The sequence below is a fragment of the Saccopteryx leptura genome, chromosome 1 (genome assembly GCF_036850995.1).
Source record: "Saccopteryx leptura isolate mSacLep1 chromosome 1, mSacLep1_pri_phased_curated, whole genome shotgun sequence".
NCBI lineage: Eukaryota > Metazoa > Chordata > Mammalia > Chiroptera > Emballonuridae > Saccopteryx > Saccopteryx leptura.
The window spans coordinates 254,056,399-254,083,811 of NC_089503.1; the positions used below are offsets into that span (position 1 = coordinate 254,056,399).

The 27,413-nt window shown below is 37.8% G+C and overlaps 2 protein-coding genes across 2 annotated transcripts in view; one reads left to right on the forward strand and one right to left on the reverse strand.

Moving 5' to 3' along the window:
• LOC136388291 (zinc finger protein 699-like) overlaps positions 1-27,413 on the forward strand; it is a 343,451-nt gene that overhangs the window by 86,441 nt on the left and 229,597 nt on the right.
• Positions 12,628-13,578, reverse strand: LOC136389233 (olfactory receptor 7C1-like). The gene has a single exon (XM_066361037.1). It carries the CDS (start codon positions 13,558-13,560, stop codon positions 12,628-12,630), a length of 933 nt encoding a protein of 310 aa, XP_066217134.1. The 5' UTR covers positions 13,561-13,578.

The following is a 27,413-nucleotide window of genomic DNA, read 5'->3' on the forward strand; positions in this document are numbered from 1 at the left end:
TTCATTACACAGGTTTGATGAATTCAATTACTATCCATTTGGTTGAACTCAGTTTCTAGCCTTAGCTCCAACCCTTCATTTACATGGTCAGTCCTTTTGGCATGACCAATCCCCCTCTTCAGTCATCTCATTAGCATAAATTAGATGTTCAATGGGGTGCACGACAAATAACCAATCACTGCTTTCACTAGGGAAATTTCAAGGGCTTAAAGGTTACCTCCCAGGACCTGGGTGAAAGGTCATATCTCCCTTCAGGTGAGCCCCAAATTATTACAACACACCTGCTCTTCCACAGGTTTTGATTCCAGGAGCACTGAATGGTGAACATCCTGCAAGTTAATCCCTCTCTCAGAGTCTGTTTGCAAGGAAGTAAATTTGGGATATCTTCTTATTAATAAAATTATTTTGAGAAAATTTTAAAGGAAATTTCAAGGTAGTTCCTTGAATAGTCAGCTATGTTCTGTAACTTACAAACACACTGCTGGACTCAGTAATGGGAAGATACAAGGGGGAGAGATGAAGTATTTAAATTTTGAAGCAGGAGGGAGGCAACAGAAAACCTTAATAAATCTAGAAATCCAAACCCTGCAATATTTGCTATAAAGGGAATGCAGAGTTTGAAATAATAAGGTAATATAATATCTGTGTGAGTATTATACTTCAAAAAGTGTACTTAAAAATATTAAACAGTAGAGTGTAAATAAATTATGAGTTAGGAATAATAGTTTATTTAACCTCTGCCATCATCTTCAAATTTCTAGGGTCCCTATAGCCCAATCATAAGTGCCCACCTGTGCCTGAGTTTTGTTACAAGTTTGACCAGGTTTCCTTGATTTTTCTGTTGTTAGTTTTGGAAGGCATTGAGAACAGGGTTAATGCACTAAGGATATTCTTGTCCTCCTGAGAAGAGGAGGTTTCTGAAGAACTGAAGAACATTTTAAGGTTTATCCTATAAATAAAGAGATGTATAGCCCTGGCCTGGTAGCTCAGTTGGTTAGAGCATCCTCCCAATAAGCAAAGGTTACAGGTTGGATCTCTGGTCAGGGTATATACAAGAATCAAACAATGAATTTATAAAGAAGTGGAACAAATCAAGGTTTCTCTCTGTGTGTATGTCTCTTTCTCTCTGTCTAAAATCAGTAAATAAAAAAATTTTTTTAAAAAGAGAGAGATGCACAGACAGGTGACATCAAATAGTGGGAGGAGACCCTGGCTGGTTGGCTCAGTGGTACAGCATCAGCTCAGCATGTAGATGTCCTGGATTCAATTCCCAGTCAGGGCATACAGAACTGATCATCTGCTTCTCCATCTCTCTCCCTCTTGCTTCTTTCTCTTTCTCACTCTCTTTCTTCTCCTTCTGCAGCCATGACTCATTTGGAGTGAGTTGGTCCCAGGGGGCTGAGGATGGCTCCATGGCCTCTGCCTCAGGCACTAGAAAGAGCTCAGTTGCTGAGCAACATAGCAATGCCCCAGATGGGCAGAGCACCATCTCCTAGTGGGCTTGCTGGGTGAATTCTGGTAGGTGTGCATGCGGGAGTTTGTCTCTCTGCCTCCCTTCCTCTCACTGAATTAAAAAAAAATAGTAGGAGGAGCTGTAACTGCATGTTGGCCAGACATACTACACAGTTCTTGTCTCCACTGTCAAAATTCACTAGCATGTAGCTGCTCAGATTTTCAAGTGAGAAATCTACTCTCTTCAGGCCATTCAGGCCCCCCAAATTTTGTCATTATAGTTATTTTTCTTTTTCTCCATTATATGGCAGAGGTTCTTTTGTTTGTTTGTTTTTTAGTGAGGGAGACAGACTTTTTAACAAATTTGTTAAAAAGAAATTTCAAGAAAGTTATTGACTGTGGCAAAGAAAAATTGCATGAAATATAGTCAAACAGGTAAGGAAGACTTTACGTAAGACTATTACAATAAGGGCCAAAAATATTGCTATAAAAAAGAAAGATAGAACTCAACTCCACTAGAGAAGAGACAGGAGGATTTATTAAACTGTATGATTTGATTTATATGAAATACCAAGATCAGGTGAATCCATAGAGACAGAAGGTAGATTAATGGTTGTCAGGGGAGTAAAGTAATGAGTAATGACTGCTGACAGGTACAGGTTTTATTTTAATTTTAAAATGACAGTTAAGCCTGACCAGGCAGTGGCACAGTGAAAAGAGCATCAAACTGGGATGCAGAGGACCCAGGTTTGAGACCCCAAGGTTGCCATCTTGAGTGTGGGCTCATCTGGTTTGAGCAAAGCTCACCAGCTTGGACCCAAAGTCGCTGGCTTGAGCAAGGGGTTTCTCGGTCTGCTGTAGCCCCACAGTCAAGGCACATATGAGAAAGCAATCAATGAACAACTAAGGTGTCGCAACGAAAAACTAATGATTGATGCTTCTCATCTCTCTCTGTTCTTTTCTGTCTGTCCCTGTCTATCCCTCTCTCTGACTTTCTCTCTGTCTCTGTAAAAAATAAAAATTAAAAATAAATAAAAACTAAAGTTAACATTTAATATCATTTTTAATTAATTTTAGGTGTACAGCATAGTGGTTAGACATTTACATAATTTCTGAAGTGATTCCCTCCATAATTCAAATACCCACCTGGCATCACACATAGTTATTACATTATTGACTATATTTTCTATGCTGTATGCTATATCCTCATGACTATTTAGTAACTGCCAATTTTCATTTCTTAGTCCATTTACCTTTTCACCCAGTCTCCCCAAGTCTCTCCCTTCTGACAATAACCTCTCTATTTATGAGTCTTTTTCTGTTTTATTTACATTGTTTTAAGTTTCACATATAAGTATAATCATATGTTATTTGTATTTTTCTGCCTGTCATATCACTTAGCACAGGGGTCCCCAAACTTTTTACACAGGGGGCCAGTTCACTGTCCCTCAGACCGTTGGAGGGCCGGACTATAAAAAAAACTATGGAGGAGTGACGTCACGGAAATGGCGCCGTGAGCAGCGCGTCCGACAGATCTCCCCAAAATCAAAACAAATTTATCAACTAGAAACAGGAAAATTTATCTTCGGAGCATTACGGAGTTCCACACAAACTGAAAGCAAAAGGACTGTTATCACTTGAATCTGAGAGACGAGGGTGTGGAGGAAGCTACCGCAGGGACGTTCATTCAAGCCGCGAGGAAGTGCGCCAGTGGTAAGTCATCCCGCACTCAGGAGCCGCGAGCAGCAGCCGCGAGCAGCCGCCGCCAGCCGCCGCCGCCAGCCGCCGCCGCGAGCCGCAGCGAGCAGCGCCCGGGTCGGTTGCAGAGCGAGCACCACCCACACTCCGGAGCAGCGAGCAGCCGCTGGCGTGCGCCCGGTCTGGTTGCAGACCGAGCATTGCAGACCGAGCACCGCTAACGTTCCCAGCGGCCCGCGCACGGGGAGCGGGAGAGGCCCCAGGGCGGTATTCCCTACTTGGGAGATTCTCTCCGCGGGCGGGGCACCTCACCCAGCCATTCAAGCTAACAATCAAGCGTTGGGGGAGGGGCGTGCGCAGGCAGCCTGAAATACCTTCGGGAGCACAGCTGCGACCCAATTACTAAAATTAACTTAACCCGTGAAATCTGCGCACCCTGGGTTCTAATTGATAAGATCTCTCTCAGTTCACCGACCCAAGACAAGAGGCGTGATAGTTTTTAGTGCCTCTCGCTAAAGGGGCGGGGGCAACTTCTGATTGATAGAGCCTCCATATTCAGGGATAAACGCTAACAAGAAGGACTTGGCAGATAATAAGATCTATACTACACTAGTCGCAAGCAGAGACTAGTGCCTCTTCTTACCAGCCAAAACAGGCTACAAAGTGTGGAAAGCCTGGGTTGAGAGGTCCAACTGAATGCTAGGCGCTGAACAGTCACCTTGACAACAATTGACTCCCACCCCCGCCTGATTACACTGGAGACCCTGACTGCCAGAGCCCTTCCCAAAGCCTTGCACTGAGTGGGGATAGAGTGGGGATTTCCCAGCTCTTTGAGCCTCTTACTCCCCAGGCAGAAGCAGTGGCAGCCTTATAGCTGGATCACCAGGCTGCTAATTCAGGAAGGGGGGACTAGGAGAGAGAATCCACGAAAGCAAACTCTCTCATCGTTGGACCCTGCAAACGCCAACAAGCCTTGACTACCAGCAAGACTAAAGCCAATTATATGACATTGCCATAGAATCCCATCAACTGCAAATCCCTACCTAAATGTGACACAGGGGCAGAGCCTGGGGTACAGAGTCACCGACCAGGAAGAGGGAGAGAAAAGAAAAAGGAAGAAGTTAACATCTCAAAATCAAGAAAAATCCACAGACTTTACAACTTGTTCCACTAATTTCTTTTTTGTTGTTGTTGTTGTTGTTTGTTTCTTCTATCTTATTGCCTTTATTTCCTCCACCTCGGTCCTTCTATTCTCTGCCCATCTTATGCTTCCCTTTTCTTGAACTACACTACCCATAAGTGTTACATTTTATTTCTCTTCTTCATCCTCACCCTCCTTTGGGGTTATACTCCAGGACACTTAACTCTCACTCTCTCATCTTTTGTTTTTGTTTTTTTTTTTTTTGCTTTATTTTGTTTTTTTCTCTTCCTTTTTTATTTCTTCCTTCGTTTTTCTCTTTTTCTTATTCTTTCCTTTCTATTCGTTTTTTCTTTTCTCGTTTTACTTTCCTCCCATTTAATCCTCAATCACGAACAAATTAGTTAATTTGGGACTCAAGGGTTTTTTTGGCTTTATTTTTCTTTTTTGCTTTTGTTTTTGTTTTTTTCTTGTTAGTTTATTTTTGTGGCATTTTGGGTCCTCCCAACCCAAGGTCTCCATTGTATTTGGTCTTCACTCCACTTAATACAACAGATTTTTACTTATTATTTTTATTTTTTTCTTCTTTATTATTCCTTTTTTTGTCCTTTTTTCTGGTTCCCTTTTATCCCTCTCATTATATCTCTTAGTTGACCATCACCCGCAGGCAGATCAACTTATGCTTGTCTAAGATTTTCTTCCTTTTTTTTTTTTTTTTTTTTTTTTTGCATTTAGTAGGTCCCTACTCCCCTTTTTTTTTTGCCCCTTGAACTCTTCACTGCAAACCAGGCCCTCCATTATAGGCACGATATTTCCCTGAGGAGGGGAGAGGAGGGAAGGAGAAGAAAGAAAAAAAAGGGGGAAATAATAAATTATTACTGCTTTTTTTTGTGGGGTGTTTTACCCTTTGGTTTTTTTTTTTGTTTGTTTGTTTGTTTTTGTTTTTTTTTTTTTACTTTTTACTCTTTATTAATTCTAATTAGTGCTATCAACAAGACCACCCTCAGATGCCAATAAGAAAGAGGAAATCGAATATTATGGATACAAAAGAAAGAGAGGTAACACAAATAGATGTGGAAAAATCTATGAAGAAAAGACTTAACATATTGGAAGCCTTGGAGCTAAATGACAGAGAATTTAAAATAGAAATCTTAAAAATACTCAGAGATATACAAGAAAACACAGAAAGGCAATATAGGGAGATCAAAAAACAACTCAATGAACACAAAGAATATATTACCAAGGAAATTGAAACTATAAAAACAAATCAAACAGAAATGAAAAACTCAATTTACGAGCTGAAAAACGAGGTAACAAGCTTAGCTAGCAGAACAACCCAGATTGAAGATAGGATTAGTGAAATAGAAGACAAACAACTTGAGGCACAACAGAGAGAAGAAGAAAGAGACTCAAAAATAATAAAAAACGAGAAAGCCCTACAGGAATTATCTGACTCCATCAGAAAGAATAACATAAGAATAATAGGTATATCAGAGGGAGAAGAGAAAGAAAATGGAATGGAGAATATACTCAAACAAATAATAGACGAGAACTTCCCAAGCCTGTGGAAAGAACTAAAGCCTCAAATTCAAGAAGCAAACAGAACACCGAGTTTTCTTAACCCCAACAAACCCACTCCAAGGCACATCATAATAAAGATGACACAAACCAATGACAAAGAAAAAATTCTCAAGGCAGCCAGGGAAAAGAAGAGTACAACATATAAAGGAAGGCCTATTAGATTATCATCAGATTTCTCAGCAGAAACTCTACAAGCTAGAAGAGAGTGGACCCCAATATTTAAAGCCCTGAAAGAGAGGAACTTTCAGCCAAGAATACTATACCCATCAAAGCTATCCTTCAAGTATAAAGGAGATATAAAAACATTCACAAATACAGAAAAGATGAGAGAATTTATCACGAGAAAGCCCCCACTCCAGGAAATACTAAAGGGGGTTTTCCAACCAGATTCAAAGAACAAAATAAAACAACACCACAAGTAACAGCTCCACCAAGAACACAATAAAACCAAACTTAAACTGTGACAACAAAGGAAAAAAAAAGGGGGGAGAGAATGGAGATTAACAGTAGCAAAGGACGATGAAGTGCAGAAATACTTATAAGAAAGGGTACTACAATGAATATGGTAGGTACCCTTTTCATTACTTAATGGTAACCACCCTAGAAAAAACCACCACAAAAACACATGACTTAAAAAAGGTAGCAACAGAGGAAAGAAGTATGGAACACAAACAAACAGAAACAAATGATAGAAAAACAAACGAGAAGAATCAAACTAGATACAAAACTAACAGAAAGCAATTTATAAAATGGCAGTAGGGAACCCACAAGTGTCAATAATTACACTAAATGTAAATGGATTAAACTTACCAATAAAAAGACACAGAGTAGCAGAATGGATTAAAAAAGAAAATCCAACTATATGCTGCCTACAAGAAACACATCTAAGCAACAAGGATAAAAACAAATTCAAAGTGAAAGGCTGGAAAACAATACTCCAAGCAAACAACACCCAAAAAAAAGCAGGTGTAGCAATACTCATATCTGATAATGCTGACTACAAGACAGAAAAAGTACTCAGAGACAAAAATGGTCACTTCATAATGATTAAGGGGAAGTTGAATCAAGAAGACATAACAATCCTTAATATATATGCACCAAACCAAGGAGCACCAAAATATATAAGACAGCTACTTATTGACCTTAAAACAAAAACTAACAAAAATACAATCATACTTGGAGACCTCAATACACTGCTGACGGCTCTAGATCGGTCATCCAAACAGAGAATCAACAAAGACATAGTGGCCTTAAACGAAATACTAGAACACCTGGATATGATAGACATCTACAGGACACTTCATCCCAAAGCAACAGAGTATACATTTTTCTCTAGTGTACATGGAACATTCTCAAGAATTGACCATATGTTGGGCCACAAAGACAATATCAGCAAATTTAGAAAAATTGAAATTGTACCAAGCATATTTTCTGATCATAAAGCCTTGAAACTAGAATTCAACTGCAAAAAAGAGGGGGAAAAACCCACAAAAATGTGGAAACTAAACAACATACTTCTAAAAAATGAATGGGTCAAAGAAGAAATAAGCGCAGAGATCAAAAGATACATACAGACAAATGAAAATGAAAATACGACATATCAGAATCTCTGGGATGCAGCAAAAGCAGTAATAAGAGGAAAGTTCATATCACTTCAGGCCTATATGAACAAACAAGAGAGAGCCGAAGTAAACCACTTAATTTCACACCTTAAGGAACTAGAAAAAGAAGAACAAAGACAACCCAAAACCAGCCGAAGAAAGGAGATAATAAAAATCAGAGCAGAAATAAATAAAATAGAGAACAGAAAAACTATAGAAAAAATCAATAAAACAAGGAGCTGGTTCTTTGAAAAGATCAACAAAATTGACAAACCCTTGGCAAGACTCACCAAGGAAAAAAGGCACAGGACTCAAATAAATAAAATCCAAAATGAAAGAGGAGAGATCACCACAGACATCATAGATATACAAAGAATTATTGTAGAATACTATGAAAAATTATATGCCACCAAATACAACAATGTAGAAGAAATGGATAAATTCCTAGAACAATACAACCTTCCTAGACTGAGTCATGAAGAAGCAGAAAGCCTAAACAGACCAATCAGCAGGGAGGAAATAGAAAAAACTATTAAAAACCTCCCCAAAAATAAAAGTCCAGGCCCAGACAGTTATACTAGTGAATTCTATCAAACATTCAAAGAAGACTTGGTTCCTATTCTACTGAAAGTCTTCCAAAAAATTGAAGAAGAAGCAATACTTCCAAACACATTTTATGAGGCCAACATGACCCTCATACCAAAACCTGGCAAGGATGGCACAAAGAAAGAAAACTACAGACCAATATCTCTAATGAATACAGATGCTAAAATTCTAAACAAAATACTGGCAAACCGAATACAACAACATATTAAAAAAATAATACATCATGATCAAGTGGGATTCATCCCAGAATCTCAAGGATGGTTCAACATACGCAAAACGGTTAATGTAATACACCATATCAACAAAACAAAGAACAAAAACCACATGATCTTATCAATAGATGCAGAAAAGGCTTTTGATAAAATACAACACAATTTTATGTTTAAGACTCTCAACAAAATGGGTATAGAAGGAAAATATCTCAACATGATAAAGGCCATATATGATAAACCATCAGCCAACATCATTTTAAACGGCATAAAACTGAGGACTTTCTACCTTAAATCAGGAACAAGACAGGGTTGTCCACTCTCTCCACTCTTATTTAACGTGGTGCTAGAAGTTCTGGCCAGAGCAATCAGACAAGACAAAGAAATAAAAGGCATCCATATTGGAAAAGAAGAAGTAAAGGTATCACTTTTTGCTGATGATATGATCCTATACATCGAAAACCCGAAGGACTCCACAAAAAGATTATTAGAAACAATAAACCAATACAGTAAGGTCGCAGGATACAAAATTAACATACAGAAGTCCATAGCCTTTCTCTATGCCAACAATGAAATATTAGAAAATGAACTCAAAAAAATAATCTCCTTCACGATTGCAACAAAAAAAATAAAATACTTAGGAATAAACATAACAAAGAATGTAAAGGACCTATATAATGAAAATTACAAAGCATTGTTAAGGGAAATCGAAAAAGATACAATGAGATGGAAAAATATTCCTTGTTCTTGGATAGGAAGAATAAATATAATCAAAATGGCCATATTACCCAAAGCAATATACAAATTTAATGCAATTCCCATCAAAATCCCTATGAGATTTTTTAAAGAAATGGAACAAAAAATCATCAGATTTATATGGAACTATAAAAAACCCCGAATAGCCAAAACAATCCTAAGGAAAAAGAATGAAGCTGGGGGCATTACAATACCTGACTTTAAACTATATTATAGGGCCACAATAATCAAAACAGCATGGTATTGGCAGAAAAATAAACACTCAGACCAATGGAACAGAATAGAAAGCCCAGAAATAAAACCACATATATATGGTCAAATAATCTTTGATAAAGGGGCCAACAACACACCATGGAGAAAAGAAAGCCTCTTCAACAAATGGTGTTGGGAAAACTGGAAAGCCACATGCAAAAGAATGAAACTCGACTACAGCCTGTCCCCGTGTACTAAAATTAATTCAAAATGGATCAAAGACCTAAATATAAGACCTGAAACAATAAAGTACATAGAAGAAGACATAGGTACTAAACTCATGGACCTGGGTTTTAAAGAACATTTTATGAACTTGACTCCAATGGCAAGAGAAGTGAAGGCAAAGATAAATGAATGGGACTACATCAGAATAAAAAGTTTTTGCTCAGCAAGAGAAACTGATATAAAAATAAACAGACAGCCAACTAAATGGGAAATGATATTTTCAAACAACAGCTCAGATAAGGGCCTAATTTCCAAAATTTACAAAGAACTCATAAAACTCAACAACAAACAAACAAACAATCCAATAAAAAAATGGGAAGAAGACATGAATAGACACTTCTCCCAGGAAGAGATACAAATGGCCAACAGATATATGAAAAGATGCTCAGCTTCATTAGTTATTAGGGAAATGCAAATCAAAACTACAATGAGATACCACCTCACCCCTGTTAGATTAGCTATTATCAACAAGACGGGTAATAGCAAATGTTGGAGAGGCTGTGGAGAAAAAGGAACCCTCATTCACTGTTGGTGGGACTGTAAAGTAGTACAACCATTATGGAGGAAAGTATGGTGGTTCCTCAAAAAACTGAAAATAGAACTACCTTATGACCCAGCAATCCCTCTACTGGGTATATACCCCAAAACCTCAGAAACATTGATACGTGAAGACACATGTAGCCCCATGTTCATTGCAGCACTGTTCACAGTGGCCAAGACATGGAAACAACCAAAAAGCCCTTCAATAGAAGACTGGATAAAGAAGATGTGGCACATATACACTATGGAATACTACTCAGCCATAAGAAATGATGACATCAGATCATTTACAGCAAAATGGTGGGATCTTGATAACATTATAAGGAGTGAAATAAGTAAATCAGAAAAAAACAAGAAATACATGATTCCATACATTGGTGGAACATAAAAATGAGACTAAGAGACATGGACAAGTGTGTGGTGGTTACCAGGGGTGGGGGGAGGGAGGACAGGGGGAGAGTTAGGGGGAGGGGGAGGGGCACAGAGAACTAGATAGAGGGTGGCGAAGGACAATCTGAATTTGGGCGAGGGGTATGCAACATAATTTAATGACAAGGTAACCTAGACATGTTTTCTTTGAATATATGTACCCTGATTTATTAATGTCATCCCATTACCATTAATAAAAATTTATTTAAAAAAAAAAAAAAAACTATGAACAAATCCCTATGCACATTGCACATATCTTATTTTAAAGTAAAAAAACAAAACAGGAACAAATACAATATTTAAAATAAAGAACAAGTAAATTTAAATCAACAAACTGACCAGTATTTCAATGGGAACTATGCTCCTCTCACTGACCACCAATGAAAGAGGTGCCCCTTCCGGAAGTGCGGCGGGAGCCAGATAAATGGCCTCAGGGGGCTGCATGTGGCCCGCGGGCCATAGTTTGGGGACCCCTGACTTAGCATAATACCTTCTAGGTCCATTTATGTTGTCACAAATGGTAAGACTTCATTTTTATGGCTGAGTAGTATTCCACTACACACACACACACACACACACATATTCACCTTTGTTCAATTATTTATTGATGGGTACTAGGTACTTAGGTTTCTCCCACACTTTGGCTATTGCAACTAATGCTACAATGTACTTAAGCATGCATTTATCTTTTTGAATTAGTATTTTTTATTTCTTCAGATAAGTACCCAGAAATGGTATTGTTGGGTCATAAAGCAATTTTATTTTGAAAATTTTCAAGAATATTTAGATGGTCCTCCACAGTGACTACACCAATTTTTAATCCTACCAACAATGCACGAGGGCTCTCTTTTTTTCCACATTTTTGCCAAGAGAACTAAAAGTATCAAGAACAAGTCAGAAAAAGTCAGATGTCAGCCATCACAATTGAAAATCATGATTCATCTACCAGTTTCCAAACCCAAGCCTGTTTTCAGACTCAAATCCTAGGGATTAATTTTCTTTCTTGAAGGCATTTATATGGTTCTTTGAAATGGTGGTATTTCTCTCTTGAGGACTCCACTTGGTAGCAAGATGATTCTGTTATACTCCTTCTGCTCTGGAGTGATTCATCTTTCCCAAGATGAATATTTATGTGTTGATACTTGCCCTTCTTCCCTGCAGTGCCTTGGCAAACATTACTATCTGAAGACATAACATTTCTCTATGGTGAAGGAGATATGAAAACAAACATGACATATTAAGAGATGCACCAGTCCTCCATTCTGTATCCCCTGAAGCCTCTCAGCATCATATACCTGAAGTAGCAATTCTGTGACCCAATCATTGTTCTTCCGAATTGTAATCGAGTGCTCTGTCCTGGAACCATACTAAAAGATCTGTCCCCCTTTCAGCCAGATTAAGTACTGTCTGGACTCTATACTTGAGCCTCAGTAAATTCATCTGCTACATTAGACTAAACTGAACAACTTATTAGCACCTAGTCAAATCTAATATTCTGGGTTCTGTGATTTTTTTTATCTCCAATGATACATTTTTATGGCTTATTTTGGACATGCACTAAGCAAACATATGGGGAAAAGTTCAACCGCACTAATAACCAAATAAATAATTTATCCATCAGTGTATTTTCTGTTGGACATGATGTGATACAATAAACTCTGAGATACAGGATTTAAGCTCTATGGGGGCATGTTTTTGCCTTTTCTTCTTCTCACTGCTATACTCCAGGCACCACAACAGCATGGCACACAAAAGGTACTCAATAAATATTGCTGAGTGAATGACTGGTAAGAACTAGCGATGTGTCTCAATAAAATGCACAATGTATGTCATAATTCCTATTCAACTGTTCTAGGTTGATACCTGCTAGGCTGGACCTCCAAGATGAGGTGCAGTAATGGGTAAGCAAAAGGAAGATATGAGAAGAGTAGAACTGAAAACAACAGAGAGGTCACCATAAGAGGTCACTTAAGCTCATAAGAGGTTAAGACAAAGTGCTTAAGAGCTTAAGAGGCAATTGTACCCAAAGTCACTTACAGAGAATGGATGAGAAGCAAAATCCAATGTGATTAAGAGGTCGGCTTTCCTTAGCCAAATGCTGCTACCACTGTCAGCTCAAAATCTCAGAACAGTGTTCCCATCACTGAACATAGAGTGTTCTCCCAAGAACTTTGCATAAAGCCCTCTTGATGTCCCTATTCCTCAGGCTATAGATGAAGGGGTTCAGCATGGGGGTGACCACAGTGTACATCACGGAGGCAGTCATGCCCCTCCAGGAAGGTGCATCAGAACTGAGATACACACCAAGGCCTGTCCCATAGAATAAAGAAACAACAGACAGGTGAGACCCACAGGTAGAAAATGCTTTGTATTTCCCACCTGATGATGGGATTCTCAAGATGGAGGAGACAATTTGAATATAAGAGAAAAGAATCCCTGAGAAGGGAACTATGCCAAGAAGGCCAGTCACCATATATAGCAGGATGTGATTGATGAGTGTGTCAGAGCAGGCAAGCGTGAGAGCCTGAGCAAGTTCACAGTAAAAGTGTGAAATCACCCGATTTGTACAGAAAGACAGCCGCAACATCAACAGACTCTGGACCAGGGAGCATGTTAAACTGATGAACCAGGACACAAGAACCAGCAGGCCACAGAGGCGGGAGTTCATGATGACTGGGTAGTGTAAGGGGTGACAGATGGCCACAAATCGGTCATAGGCCATTATAGTGAGGAGAAATGTATCCATAACTCCAAAAATCACAAAAAAACACATCTGGGTGATGCAGCCTGCATAGGTGATGGATTTGTTCTGAGTCTGGATGTTCACCAGCATCTTCGGAATGGTGGTGGAGGTGAAACAGATGTCAGCCAGGGACAGGTTGGAGAGGAAGAAGTACATGGGGGTGTGGAGGTGGGAGTCTGAGCTGACGGCCAGGATGATGAGCAGGTTCCCAAACATGGTGAACAGGTACATGGACAGGAACAGCCCAAACAGGATGGGTTGATGCTCTGAATCTTGGCAAAATCCCAGAAGTAAAAAATATGAAACACTTGTTTGATTTCCTGGTTCCATGTTGCTGACACTTTAGCTAGACAATTGAAGGAGGAAAATAATATGAAATAGACATGGGACAGACCTAGATTATCACTACTTTTTAAATTTCTTGAAGTAAATTCCTAGATATAAAAGCCTTAACTACAAAATTGAGGCATTCCATATTCTGTTATTTGTTACATACACAACGTTTCATAATGTTGATCAACTCTTGTCCATTGTCCTCTGGGACACTCATCCACCTTCTTTATTTCTGACCTAGAATTACCTGTAAAAAGTTAAGAGCAACTTTGGTTCTAAGAGATAAAATGGCTTGTCCTACTCTAACAGAAATCTGAACATGAGGGTTGGTGAAACTCAGTAACTTGGCCTGGGTTATTGGTCTTGACTGAGATTCAGAAAAGGGTCAGATAATCATGTCTTGGAGGTGAGAAAATTTGAGAGAGTATCTCAAATATCTGGACAGAGTATTGGAGGATGAGCAGAATGCAGGCTTACTTCTTAAGGAGAATAGGAAGAAAAAGAAAATATTTTTACTAAATAATAAACTGCATTCACAAATTCGGAAGGCTTATTGTACCAGGGACCAGCAACACCTTGTAAGAACAGGGCCAGATGCTTCCTGGACATTTGTCACTTGCAAAAATCCCCTTCACCTGTGAAGTTAAGGGATTGGTTAAAATGTCCAAGGAAAGAGGCTATCAAGGCTTAAATTATTCCAGTATCTAAGACACCACTGAAAAGGTCACAAACAGAATTTTGAGTCACATCATCTATGCTGTTTGTTATATACTGGGGAAGAGAGAAATTGCACGGGGATTTTTATAGTTGAGCCTGAAATGATGAGAGTCAGATTTGGCATTCACATTAATGTGATACTTAGAATGGAGCTGGGAACATGGGGACCTTCATCCAGAGCCCACCTACCCTCTGACTCTCTTCACTTCAGGTCCTAAGGGTCCTGTAACCAGACAGAAGAAAGGATCTTGTAATCAGGGACAAGGAATAGCAGACAATCATACAATGCTCTTCAGTGTTCTGTTTTGTTATATTTTTCTATGCTTGCTATTCTGAAATGCCCCTAACTTCCAAGGAGACCACCATTGGCTGTCATCACTGTCAGTCTTCTCTGGTATGAAAACTAAAGTGGGAGGGCAGGGGATCAAAAGGTACAAACTTCCAGTTACAAAATAAATAAGTCATGGGGATGTAATATACAACATGGTGACTATAGTTAACACTGTATTGCATTTTTAAAAGTTACTAAGAGAGTAGGTTTTAAAGTTCTCATCACAAGAGAAAAATTTCTGTAACTTTGTATGCTGAAGGATGTTAACTAGATTTATTGTGGTGATCATTTTGCAATATATACAAATATCAAATCATTATGTTTCATACCTGAAATTAACATAATACTATATATCCATTGTATCTTAATTTTAAAAAAGAAAACAAATAGTGTCTCTGGAATGATAAAAATGGCCATATTATATGCAAATACACTGTATTATATATTATATGCACTGGATGAAGATCTTTGTTCTAACCTCTTGAGGGAGGGGCAGTTTACGATCATCTTTGTTTTTTTCTGATCATATGAAAGATATTCTAAGCAAATTGTCATGGCACATTTCTAGAATAGGATAGCCTGTAAAAGATTTTCTTAACTTTCTTTTAATATTTATTTATTAATTTTAGCAAGAGAGTAAGAAAGAGAGGGAGAGAGAGAGACAAGAACATTGATCTGTTTCTGTATGTACTGTGACCAGGGATGGAACCAGCAACCCCTGCATTTCTGGACAATGCTCTAACCAACCAAGCTATCTGACCAGGGCAAGATTCTCTTTTAACCATTTGAGTAGTGAGTTTTTTCATGCTGGCTGACCCCTAGGAATGAGTTGTTTTTCAAAAAATGAAATTAGTTCCAGTTACAATTTTATTAACTTAAAATCATGTTTGTTTGATAATCAATTTATGAAATCAGGAAGAACATACATTTGCCTTACACATGTACAATAATACTCTGGATGGTCAGGAGGCACGAGGATGTAATAAACGTTTGTACTACTCAAAGGGTTAATAAGTGTGACTTACTGTCTTGCATTTGATTGTTTTATTAAGCAGAATAGGAGAGAGTATATGGGAGCTGCCCAAGATTCTGGTATTCCCTGGAGTGTGCTGTGTGTGTTATGACATCAACCGCATTAGAAGAGGGAACAATTTTATTTCTCACTAGTCTATGACAAGGGTCTTCCTTCCTGGACTCTAGTTTACCTTTGAATCCTGCACAGAACTGTGTGACAAGGATTTCCAAAATGAAAATCTGATAGTATCATTCTCCTGCTCAACATCTTCAGAATACTTTGTGCCACCTTCTGAAAAGTATATCATCAACTCTGAACCTCCTGCTATATTTCTCACCACTTCTCAACTTTCATCCTAAATTCTGACCATTCTGAAAAGAGACTGTTTGCCCTTATGGGCCATACTCTCTATGGCTCTGCAACTTTTCAAGACCTTCTCCCTCTGCCTAACTCTCTCTCTTGATTCCTACCTGTCACTATATGAATGGCACAGGCTCTCACCTCCGTAATTCCCAACCACCTCAGTTTTCAATACTAGCTGAGTCTAGCACAAAGAACACTCTCCATATATGTTTGGTGGCAGAATTAATAACTGGATGAGCCTACCAATCAATATTTTCCATTGCTGCAGCTTATCATATAGTCCCTGGGTGTGCATTACTTCAAAACCATTAGCACTTCTTACCCTCAAGGAGGTTACTGTTTGGTGAGAGGATAAATAAGTTGTTGGTGGGAAAAAGATAGAAAAGGAGACAGAAAAGGAATATAAAGTTTCTCCTCATTAAAGAGCCAGGTCCTCTTCTCAATCCTGGGCAGCTCTCATTCCCAGTGTTGACCCTCCAGGTCCCAAAAACTTAGTCTCTTCTCTCTTGTTCTTGTATCTCCCAGGATCCTTAACCAGAGTTGCACCAGCAACTGCTTTTCCGCAGATTTGTCTGAAATTCCTACATACACACCTGACTTTCTGTCTTAATTATCCCAAGGCACAAACAGAAGATGACTGAGAGACTAAACACAGAAGTGACCAGTGCACAACAGATTTCACAAAAGATTCATTGTCACACAGTCATTTTTCTGGGCTTATAGCTTAGGACATTCTTCATCTTCCTGGCCCCTTCCTGAAGGTCCCTCAACATTCATATTCTCAGCTCTTTTACCTGCATGTGAAACTGCTGACAGTGCTTCCTCCCCATGGGAGGGAACACCGCAGCCTTGCACTCTCCCCTCAAACACTGGAAGATCCACTTTCCAGGAGAGAGCAATAGCAGGAAAGTGAACAGAGACACCCATTCTTTACCCTGCTTACAGGACCCCTGGACTGGAAAAGGGAGAACCCGAGACAGGCAGACCTTGGACATCTTCCCAATGCTGCTTTAGCTTAGCCTCCCACCTGACCCCATCCTTCCAGGCTGGTATGCAAACACCGTGGTGCAATCTCTGTTCTTACAAGTACAGCAAGTCCTCAAGCAACATTGTCTCATTCAATGTTATTTTTTTATATAATCATGTTGAAATGCTGTAGAAACTTAACTCTTGTTTGTGTCAGTCTACAGTAAAACTGGTTTTGTTATCTGCTGTTTCTCCCGCAGTTCCGAGATCCTATTGAGGACATTAAGGGAGGACTTAGTGTTTTTCATGAACACCATGGAGGAAGGTATTAAAATTCTTTTTACTACCTTTGCTGCTGTGAGGAATGGTTTAAAAAGGGGTCCGTCAGCTCTTACAGCAGGAAGGTGAGCTTCCTCTAACAAAAAGGTGGGTGGCCCAGGAAACCAGCAAGTTTAAAAACTGTGTCTGATGAAGGCAATAAACTAATTATTTGGCCAGAGAGATGGTTTTATTCCTAGGATTGTCAAATATTGCTTCCTCAAACCAAACAAAATATCCTACAAAAATATAATAGACATGAGAATAGGCACTAATGAAAATCCATCCTGTTCAGTGGACAAAGCTGAAGGTCTGGCAGCTGCAGGGTTAGTTCTTAGGTTCTTGGAATCAAATTCACTCAATAATTTTCCCCCTATAAAGTCCCTCCTGGAGTTGTAGAAGCAACTGAATTATTATTTAAATGGTCCATGAAATAAATAATAACATTTATCTTAAGAAAAATTTTTCCACATATTAGAAACCTTTTACTTTAGGACCAGAGGTTAGAAATCAAAAGTAGAGGATAAAGCCATTTATCACACTTTGCTCTTCACCCATGCACCAAATAAATATGTCCTGTTCTGCTTCTAGTATCTAATGTTAGTGGGCAATTTTGTTGAGCCATGCCGGGAAGTGGAGACTTGAACTAGGCTGTTTGTCAGTTATTGAAGAACCCTGGAAGCCACTGGGCAGCAAGGGCTTCTTTTGGGGGCAGGCTAAGCTTTAGGCACTGGGTATGATCTTTACCCTGGGGAGCCCACCTTCTGGAGATGGATAAACAAACAGGTCATTGTAATACAGGGAATTAAATGGTAAGATAAAGGCAGTCTGGAGAGTAGAATACTGAGGGAATCCCAAATCCACCATGGAGAGACAGAGTCAGGGAGAAGTTCTTGGAGGAAGTGATCCCTGGGCCAGAGTTTACAGGTGGTTTGCCGAGTAGGGGCTTTTCTGCTAGAGAAGAGAGTAAGGGAAAAGGTCTATAAGCAAGAAGTTGCATGGGACAGAGAGTTTTAGCAATTTTCTGAAGCACACAGTGGGAGATGAGAATAGGGAAGAATGAGGTTGGAGAGGTGACCATATCCCTGGGAACTGAGAAAATAATAATGGATAAGGAATGGAGGCTGTGGAGTAAATACAACCAAAGGAGTGATGTGATTTATACTATCATTTTTTCTGGTGTCTGGAGTGAAAAATTTATTTAAAGCAGCCAAAACTAAGGGTAAAGGGAATGGGGTGGGGAATTCTCACATTAGAGTTGAAGAACTAAGTCATTTGTTTTAAAGAAGAGAAACAAAAGCCAAGAGATGAAGAAATAATTCTGATCTTGCGAATGATTCTGTGTCCCTGCTTAAGAATGAGACCTGACACTCAAATGGAATTAAGGGGAACTATGGGAAAGGAGCATGTAAGTTTTAGTGTTTCCTAGAATTCCCAGAACAAAAGGGTAAGATGTCAATAAGGAACTAGATGTTGGACTTCTCTACATCATTTACTTTTCTTCTCTAACCCATCCCAGTCTTTATACACTGTAGCCCTACATACCAGGGACCTTGGACCCTCCCCTCTGAGCATAAGAACCATAGATAAAGGTGCAGAAGGAGGGAAAGGAGAAGTTCTCAAATAACTGTGGGTGGCAAAGAAGAATTAAGAAAGCTTTGTCAAAGCAGAGTAAAGATAGTGGCTCTGGAGCTCTTGGGCCAAGTAACAAGAGAAAAGAATAAGAAAAGATCAAGACTTCACTGTAAGGATCTAAAGCTCTATCAGCACCTGGGGCACCCATTTGTGCACCAAAGACTGGTAACTGTACCACTACAATGTAGTTCAGGGAAGTGCTGTGGTGTCAGAGTAGCCTAGAGGTTAAACCTCTTCTTTCCCCTTTCCATAATTTCCATCAACCATCTAGCCAAACAAAAGATACCTGAAGTATAAGCTCATCATGCAATGGTATCTTCAAACAAGGAGTTTAGGCATTCATCTCCCAAGCAAATAGCCTCAAGGGCTCATTCTCCATAGACAGCACAGTTTTCCCCGGCCCTGTGCTTCACAGTAGTCAATACCGTGTTCACTCAACCACCTTGTCTCCCTATTTCTTACAACACTTACTGGGTATTTCAGGCTTGGCAATGTGCACCTGCTGCAGGGACCAACTCCCCTGAATCTTGTTCTTTCATAGAAGGTAGACAATGAAGAAAAGTCTGTCTCCCAAATAAGCAGGGATACAGAGCCAGGCCTGTAGTATAGGATCTGGCTTATTTCTCCTGGAAAATGCATGAATGTCTTGGGTCAGGCACTTGAGAGTTTTGGTGATTATAAATTGATATGTCACAGGTTTTATAGGTCTGGAGGCAGAATCTTCCCTGAACCTTGTTAGACAAATTGACCAATGGATCTTTAATTCCCTGATCCAATCAACTCCTCAGGGCAGGAGTTGCAAAGGAAGGGGTCTCTGTCTTGCTAATTCCTTGTCCCTGGGTGGCAAACAGTGGGACATGCTCTGGTTCCCATCTCCTGGATTCCTGTCTTCTGGGAAAAATACCTCTATTCTTCCTTGGATCTTCTCTTGGGAACAAGTGTCATCATTTTCTGAGTTATGGTTTCCTCAGGGGATAGATAATTGAGTACAAAGGATCTGAGAATTCACCAGGGTAATGGTTCTCAAACTTTAGCCTGCACTAAGATGGCCTTGAGGATTTGGTAGAATAGATTTCAAAGTCCCATTCCCCAATTTCTGTCTTGGTAGACCTGAGTTTGGATCTAATAATTAAGAATTTTTATAAGTTCCAAATTTTACTGGTCCCTATAACAGTCCATTTAGACCCTTTTCCCTCAGGCAACATTTCATAATTTCAGCTTTACCAAACTATCAAGTGAGGCTCCTGTTAACATTTATCTTCCCAGACTCATATTTATCCTACACTCCTCTAGTCAACATCTCCAAGGGTAGAGCCTAAGAATCTAGTTTTAAAAGAAAATTGATTGGTTTTACTTTATTTTTATTTATATTTTTATTATGGATTTATTTACTTATTTTATAATTTATTTTTTTGTGTGACAGAGACAGAGAGAGAGAGACAGAGAGAGGTACACATAGGAACAGACAGACAGGAAGGGAGAAAGATGAGAGAAGCATCAATTCTTTGTTGTGGCACCTTAGTTGTTCATTGATTGCTTTCTTATATATGCCTTGACCGGGGGGGAGGGGGCTAGAGCAGACCGATTGACCCCTTGCTCAAGCCAGTGACTTTGGGTTCAAACTGCAGAGCTGTGCTCAAAAGAGATGAGCCCATGTTCAAGCCAGCAAACTCAGGATTTCAAAACTGGGCCCTCTGCATCTTCTCTCATCATAATAGCATAAAACTAGAAATCAACTACAACAGAAAAACTGAAAAATGCTAAAACACTTGGAAACTAAATAGCATGTTATTAAATAATGAATGAGTTAACAATGAGATAAAAGAATACATTAAAAAGTTCATAGAAACCAATGATAAGCATACAACAACTCAAAATTTATGGGACACAGCAAAAGCAGTACTGAGAGGGAAGTTCATAACATTACAGGCATACCTTAAGAAGCTAGAAAAAGCTCAAATAAACAAATTAATCCTTTATCTAAAAGAACTAGAAAAAATATCAAGTAAAGTTCAGAGGTAGTAGAAGGAAGGAAATAATAAAGAACAGAGCAGAAATATATGACAAAGAAGCTAAAAAAGTAATACAAAGGATCAATGAAAACAAGAGCTGGTGCTTTAAAAAGGTAAACAAGATTGATGAACCTTTAACCAGACTCACCAAGAAACAGAGAGAAGACTAAAATAAATAAAATTAGAAATGAGAATGGAGAAATAACAACTGACACAACAGAAATACAAAGGTTTGTAAGAAAATACTATGAAGAACTGTATGCCAAAAAATTAGACAACCTAGGTGAAATGGACAAATTCTTTGAAACATATAATCTTTCAAAAAATAATCCAAAAGAATTACAAAACCTAAACAGACTGATTACAACAAATGAGATCAAAACAGTTATCAAAAAACTCCCAACAAACAGAAGCTCTCAGCCAGATGGCTTCACAGGTGAATTCTACCAAATATTCAAAGAAAAACTAACTCCTATCCTTCTCAAGCTATTTCAAAAAATTCAAGAGGAAAAAAACTCCCAAACTCCTTTTATAAGGGAGCATAATTCTGATTCCAAAACCAGGCAAAGACAACACAAAGAAAAAAAATTATAGGCCAATATCCCTGATGAATATAGATGCTAAAATCCTCAACAAAACATTAGCAAACTGATCCAGAAATATATGAAAAAAATTATAAATCATGATCAAGTGGGATTTATTCTGGGGAGGTAAGGCTGGTACAATATTTGTAAATCAATCAATGTGATTTATCACATAAACAAAAAGAAGAAAAAAAAACCACATGATAATTTTAATAGATGCAGAAAAAGCATTTGATAAAATCCAGCACCCACTTATGATCAAAACTCTCAGCAAAGTGGAAGTACAGGGAACATACCTCAACATGATAAAGGCTATCTATGAAAAACACACAGCCAACATCATACTCAATGGGAAAAAATTAAAAACTATCCCCTTAAGATCAGAAACAAGGCAGAGGTGCCCCCTTTTATCACTCTTATTTAACATTGTTCTGGAAGTCCTATCCACAGCAATCAGACAAGAAGAAGAAATAAAAGGCATTCAAATTGGAAAAGAAGTAGTAAAACTATTGTTATTTGCTGATGATATGATACTGTACGTAGAAAACCCTAAAGCCTCAGTCAAAGAACTACTAAACCAGATAAATAAATTCAGCAAGGTGGCAGGATATTAAAATATAAAATTAATACTCAGAAATTAGAGACATTTTTATATACCAACAATGAATAATCAGAAAGAGAAATTAAGGAAACAATTCCCTTCACTATTTCAACCAAAAAAATAAAGCACATAGGAGTAAATTTAACCAAGGAGATTAGAGACTTGTACTTAGAAAATTACAAAACATTGATAAAGTAAATCAAGGAAGATAAAAAACAAGTGGAAGCATATACTGTGCTCATCATTAGGAAGAATAAACATCATTAAAATGTCTATATTACCCAAAGCAATTTATAAATTCAATGCAATATTAATGAAAATACCAATGACATACTTCAAAGATATAGAACATATATTTCAAAAACTTATATGGAACTAAAAAAGAACATAAATTACCTCAGCAATCTTGAAAAAGAAGAATAAAGAGGGAGGTATTATACTTCCAGATATCAAATTATACTACAAGGCCATTGTACTCAGAACAGCTTGGTACTGGCATAAGAATAGGCATATAGATCAATGAAACAGAACAGAGAACCCAGAAATAAACCCACATCTTTATGGACAATTGATATTTGACAAAGGAGGTAAGAGCATTACAATGGGTAAAGACAGTCTCTTTAACAAATGGTGTAGGAAAATTGGACAGCTACCTGCAAAAAAATGAAACTAGACCACCAACTTACACCATTCACAAAAATAAACTCAAAATGGATAAAAGACTTAAATGTAAGTCTTAAAACTTACATTTAACTTACATATAGGCCTCTTTACAAAAAAAAAAAAAAACATAGGCAGTAAGCTCTCCGACATCTCTCGCAGCAATATATATGCTGATTTATCCCCACGGGCAAGTAATAAAATAAAAGACAAGATAAACAAATGGGACTATATTAAACTAAAAAGCTTTTGCACAACTAAAGACAATATGAACAGAATAAAAAGACAAACTACACAATAGGAGAACATATTTGACAATATGTCTGATAAGGGGTTAATAACCAAAATTTATAAAGAACTTGTAAAACTCAACACCAGAAAGATAAACAATCCAATTAAAAATTGGGCCAAAGAAATAAAGAGACACTTCTCCAAAGAGGACAAACAGATGGCCAATAGACAGATGAAAAAAATGTTCAACATCACTATCATTAGAGAAATGAAAATTAAAACCACAATGAGATATCATTTCACACCAATCAGAATGGTGCACATTAACAAAACAACACATAATAAGTGTTGGTTAGGATGTGCAGAAAAGGAAACTCTTCTGTACTATTGGAGGGAATGTAGACTGGTTCAGCCACTGTGTAAAACAGTATGGAGATTCCTCAAAAAATTAAAAATCAAACTGCTTTTTGACCCAGCCATCCGACTTTTAGGAATATATCCCAAGAACACCATATCACTAACTCAAAAGGAGAAATGCACCCCCATATTTATGGCAGCATTGTTCACAATAGCGAAGATCTGAAAACAGCCCAAATGTCCATCAGTGGATGAGTGGATTAAAAAGCAGTATACATATATACAATGGAATACTATGAGGCCATGAAGAAGAAAATCTTACCTTTTGCGACAACATGGATGGACCTGGAAACTATTATGTTAAGTGAAATAAGCCAGGCAGAGAAAGAAAAATATCATATGACCTCACTCATTCGAGGAATTCAATGAACAATGTGAACTGAGGAATGGAACTGAGACAGAGGAGGGATCAAAGGGAACAGAGTAAATGAGGACAGAGGGAAAGGGGATGATAGGATGGGATAAACCTGAAGGGAACAGAGGAGGGCGCTATGGGGAGGGGGGCAATGCGGATGTTGAGGGGAATATGAGGGAGAGAGGGATGCATTCGGAGCGACACTAAAATCTATATAAACACAATAAATTAGAATAATAAATAAATAAATAAATAAACACAAATTATTAATATAATGCCTCCTACAATTCCTCCAAAAATCTTAAACTGTTTTAGATTATTCAAATTACTGATTACATCAGAAGTAACAGTTAATAAATTTTCTCCATTGATTGACTTCAACTAATCCTTAAAAGTAATGTCAAGCCTGAACAGGCGGTGGCACAGTGGATAGAGCATTGGACTGGGATGCAGAAGGACCCAGGTATGAGACTCCAAGGTTGCCAGCTTGGGCACAGGCTCAAATGGTTTGAGCAAAAGCTCACCAGCTTGGACTCAAGGTTGCTGGCTCCAAGCAAGGGGTTACTTCGTCTGCTGAAGGCCCCTGGTCAAGGTACATATGAGAAAGCAATCAATGAACAACTAAGGTGTCGCAACAAAAAACTGATGATTGATGCTTCTCATCTCTCTCCATTCCTGTCTGTATGTCCCTATCTATCGCTCTCTCTGACTCTCTCTCTGTCTCTGAAAAGAAAGAAAAAGAAAAGTAGTGTCAATATGCTTTTGTAAATCTAAAATTTTCATAGTTAAATTTCCATGATTTAACAAGTGTTTTTTAACATTTTTCCAAGGGAAATGAGTATGATTCCAAGGAATAGGGGTAATACAAAAATTAGTTACATTCCAATTACATTTTATTTTAATTTGTCTTTGCAGACTAACAATTTGATCTCCTAACATAATCACAGTCTGTTCTAAATAATTAACCTTAGCATTAATTTCACTATTTGTACGTCACTGAGAAGTCCACAGTTGTTCAGAAGTTTCATGTCATTCTTGTACGAAGTCCACAATCTGTATACTTTGATGTAATGCAACTCCAGATATAGCAACTGCAGCAGTTACAGCTATTAATCCCATAATGATGGCAATAATCAGTCCAACTAGTCTTTTGGTTCACTTCAAAGACTTAATTAGATGTTGTAACTGCATCATAGAAGGGGAATCTTTCCACATCAGATGCATTTGTACTGAAATCCATACTCCTGTTCTGGCTCTTAAAATGTATAAACTTTGACTATTTTTATTAAAAGGAATGGAAGAGTTAATACATGTATAAAAAGTACAGTTGTTTCAAGTTGTAAAATAATTTTCAGCTCTTCATTTGGTTTCACCAATAATAGATGTGTCTTATTCCTATTAAAGTTTCACCTAGTATAATTAGAAAAATGATTTCTCTAGATTTCTTCTTTCAATGCTGACATATGTTTAAATGCCATAGCTATTTTCTACAAATGATATTGTATAGAACTGAATTTTATGTGAGGAGCTTGAGGTGACATCCCTCCTCCATGCCATATGATAATATGATTACCTTGACCATCAGCTGTAATTGAACCATTGTTCTTATGCCACCTTAAATCAGCACTCTTCCTTTTAACTCAGGTGGAACCATGAGAGCTCCAATCTGTGATATTTCCGTAGGAAATACTAAGTAAAACCCGAGCAGTTTCTCCTCTGCATTTTTCCCAATGTACCCATTAATTCAGCTGATGAACAATTGCAGTTTGATAGGGTGGTAAATCAGACAGAGGTTCAGGACCATGTACAGATGTATTACCTTCAAATTTATATCCTTGTAACAAAAATGAACATTTTTTATTTCTCCTTTATTGTTTTTTACAGTAGAAAGCCAAGCTTTAGTTTTTATTTTTAAACAATGTGGCTCATATCCTATATATATATAGGTAATCCCTCAACTTCTATTGTATAATTTTCTAATCTTATTCCTTCTTTTGAAGGTACTAAGGGGCCTCTATCATCAAAAGATCTTGGAAGCCAATTAGAATTATTAACAAAAATAGGAATGGCACTATCTTCCCAATGAATAGCTCTACTTAATGGAGGATTAGAGATGTATGCCCAGTAACTAAAATTTTCAGCCCTACTTACCAGAATTGTTACCAAGGCAATCATTGCTAAGATCAGATTAGTAGCATTTTGTTTTTTTCCAGTAGCTTGTAGCATCTTTTCACCCTCAAAGGTCAGCTTTTTAATTTGACCCCAACTTGATATTTTAGCCTTCTCAATACTAGGCAGTGGCACCTTTAATGTTCTTCGTCTGAAGTTCAGTGCTTCCATCTTGGCAATGAGAGGATATGGAGAGAATGTATTTCTCTTGCTCATGTTGTTAGTTTAATTCAATGGGCAGGGATTCAGAAGGGCTAGATTCTGAAATGACACAAAGAAACCCTCTTCTCCAATGTTGTACCCATTGATCCAATTCATTTTTATAATGCACAAGTTGATAAATCTTAGAACTATTATTTTTTTGTCCAATGTCTGTCTGCAGCAGTCGAATTATCCTCTCCTGTATTTAAGAAATTTAAAGTAAATAAAGCTTTGGGTAATATAATCCTAGGGTATAATTTCCTTTCTTCTCCCCATTTTGGTTTAAGTAACATATTTTTCAGAGTGTGATTACTGCTCTCAATAATTGCTTGTCCTTGTGGATTATATGAAATTCTAGTAGTATGTTTAATATTCTAAAATGCTAAGAATTGTTGAAATTTGGCAGATGTATAGGCAGGACAATTGTCCATTTTTATTGCCTTAGGAATGCCTATAACATTAAAAGCTTCTATAAGATGTTGAATGACATGATCAGCCTTTTCTCTAGGCAAAGGTGTGGCCCACAAAAGGAAGAATAAGTATCAATAGAACAGTGTTCATAGGATAGTTTTCTAAAGGAAGAAACATGAGTTACATCCATTTGCCACAGTTCATTACTGTGCTTTTTTCTAGGATTTTTTCCTCCTGGTAATGGGGGAGTATTTATAATACTGCACTGAGGACATTTTCTAACAATATTTTGAGCCTCTCACTTGGTTATCTTAAATTTTTGCATTGAACTTTTTCTATTCATATGAGTCTCTGCATGAAATTTAGTGGATATTTCTACAGATCTAATAAGTAATCGATCAATTTTATTATTTGCAGTAGACATAGGGCCTGGTAAAGCTGTTTGAGAATGAATGTGTTATATACATAGGTAAATTTTGTTCCCACAATAAAAGTTGTAACTCTTGAAACAATTTGTGTAATTCAGAACCATTATTTGAAATGTAAACAAGTTTCTATAAGTTTAAATGCATGTTCTACATATTGAGAATTAGTAACAATGTTAATAGGGCAAGAAAAATTATTAAGAAGTAATAATACAGCAGATAACTCTGATTTTTGAATTGATGTATATGGAGTTTTTATTACTTTTGTCACTGGTCCAGTATATCCAGTAATACCTAATTTATTTGCATTGGTATAAAAAGTAGAAGCCTTTTGAATTGGCTGAGCCAATACTTTAGTTGGTAAAATCCATTGTGTTCTTTTTTTTTCATTGTGTTCTTTTTAAAAATTGAATTCTTTTATCTGTAGGATACTGATTGT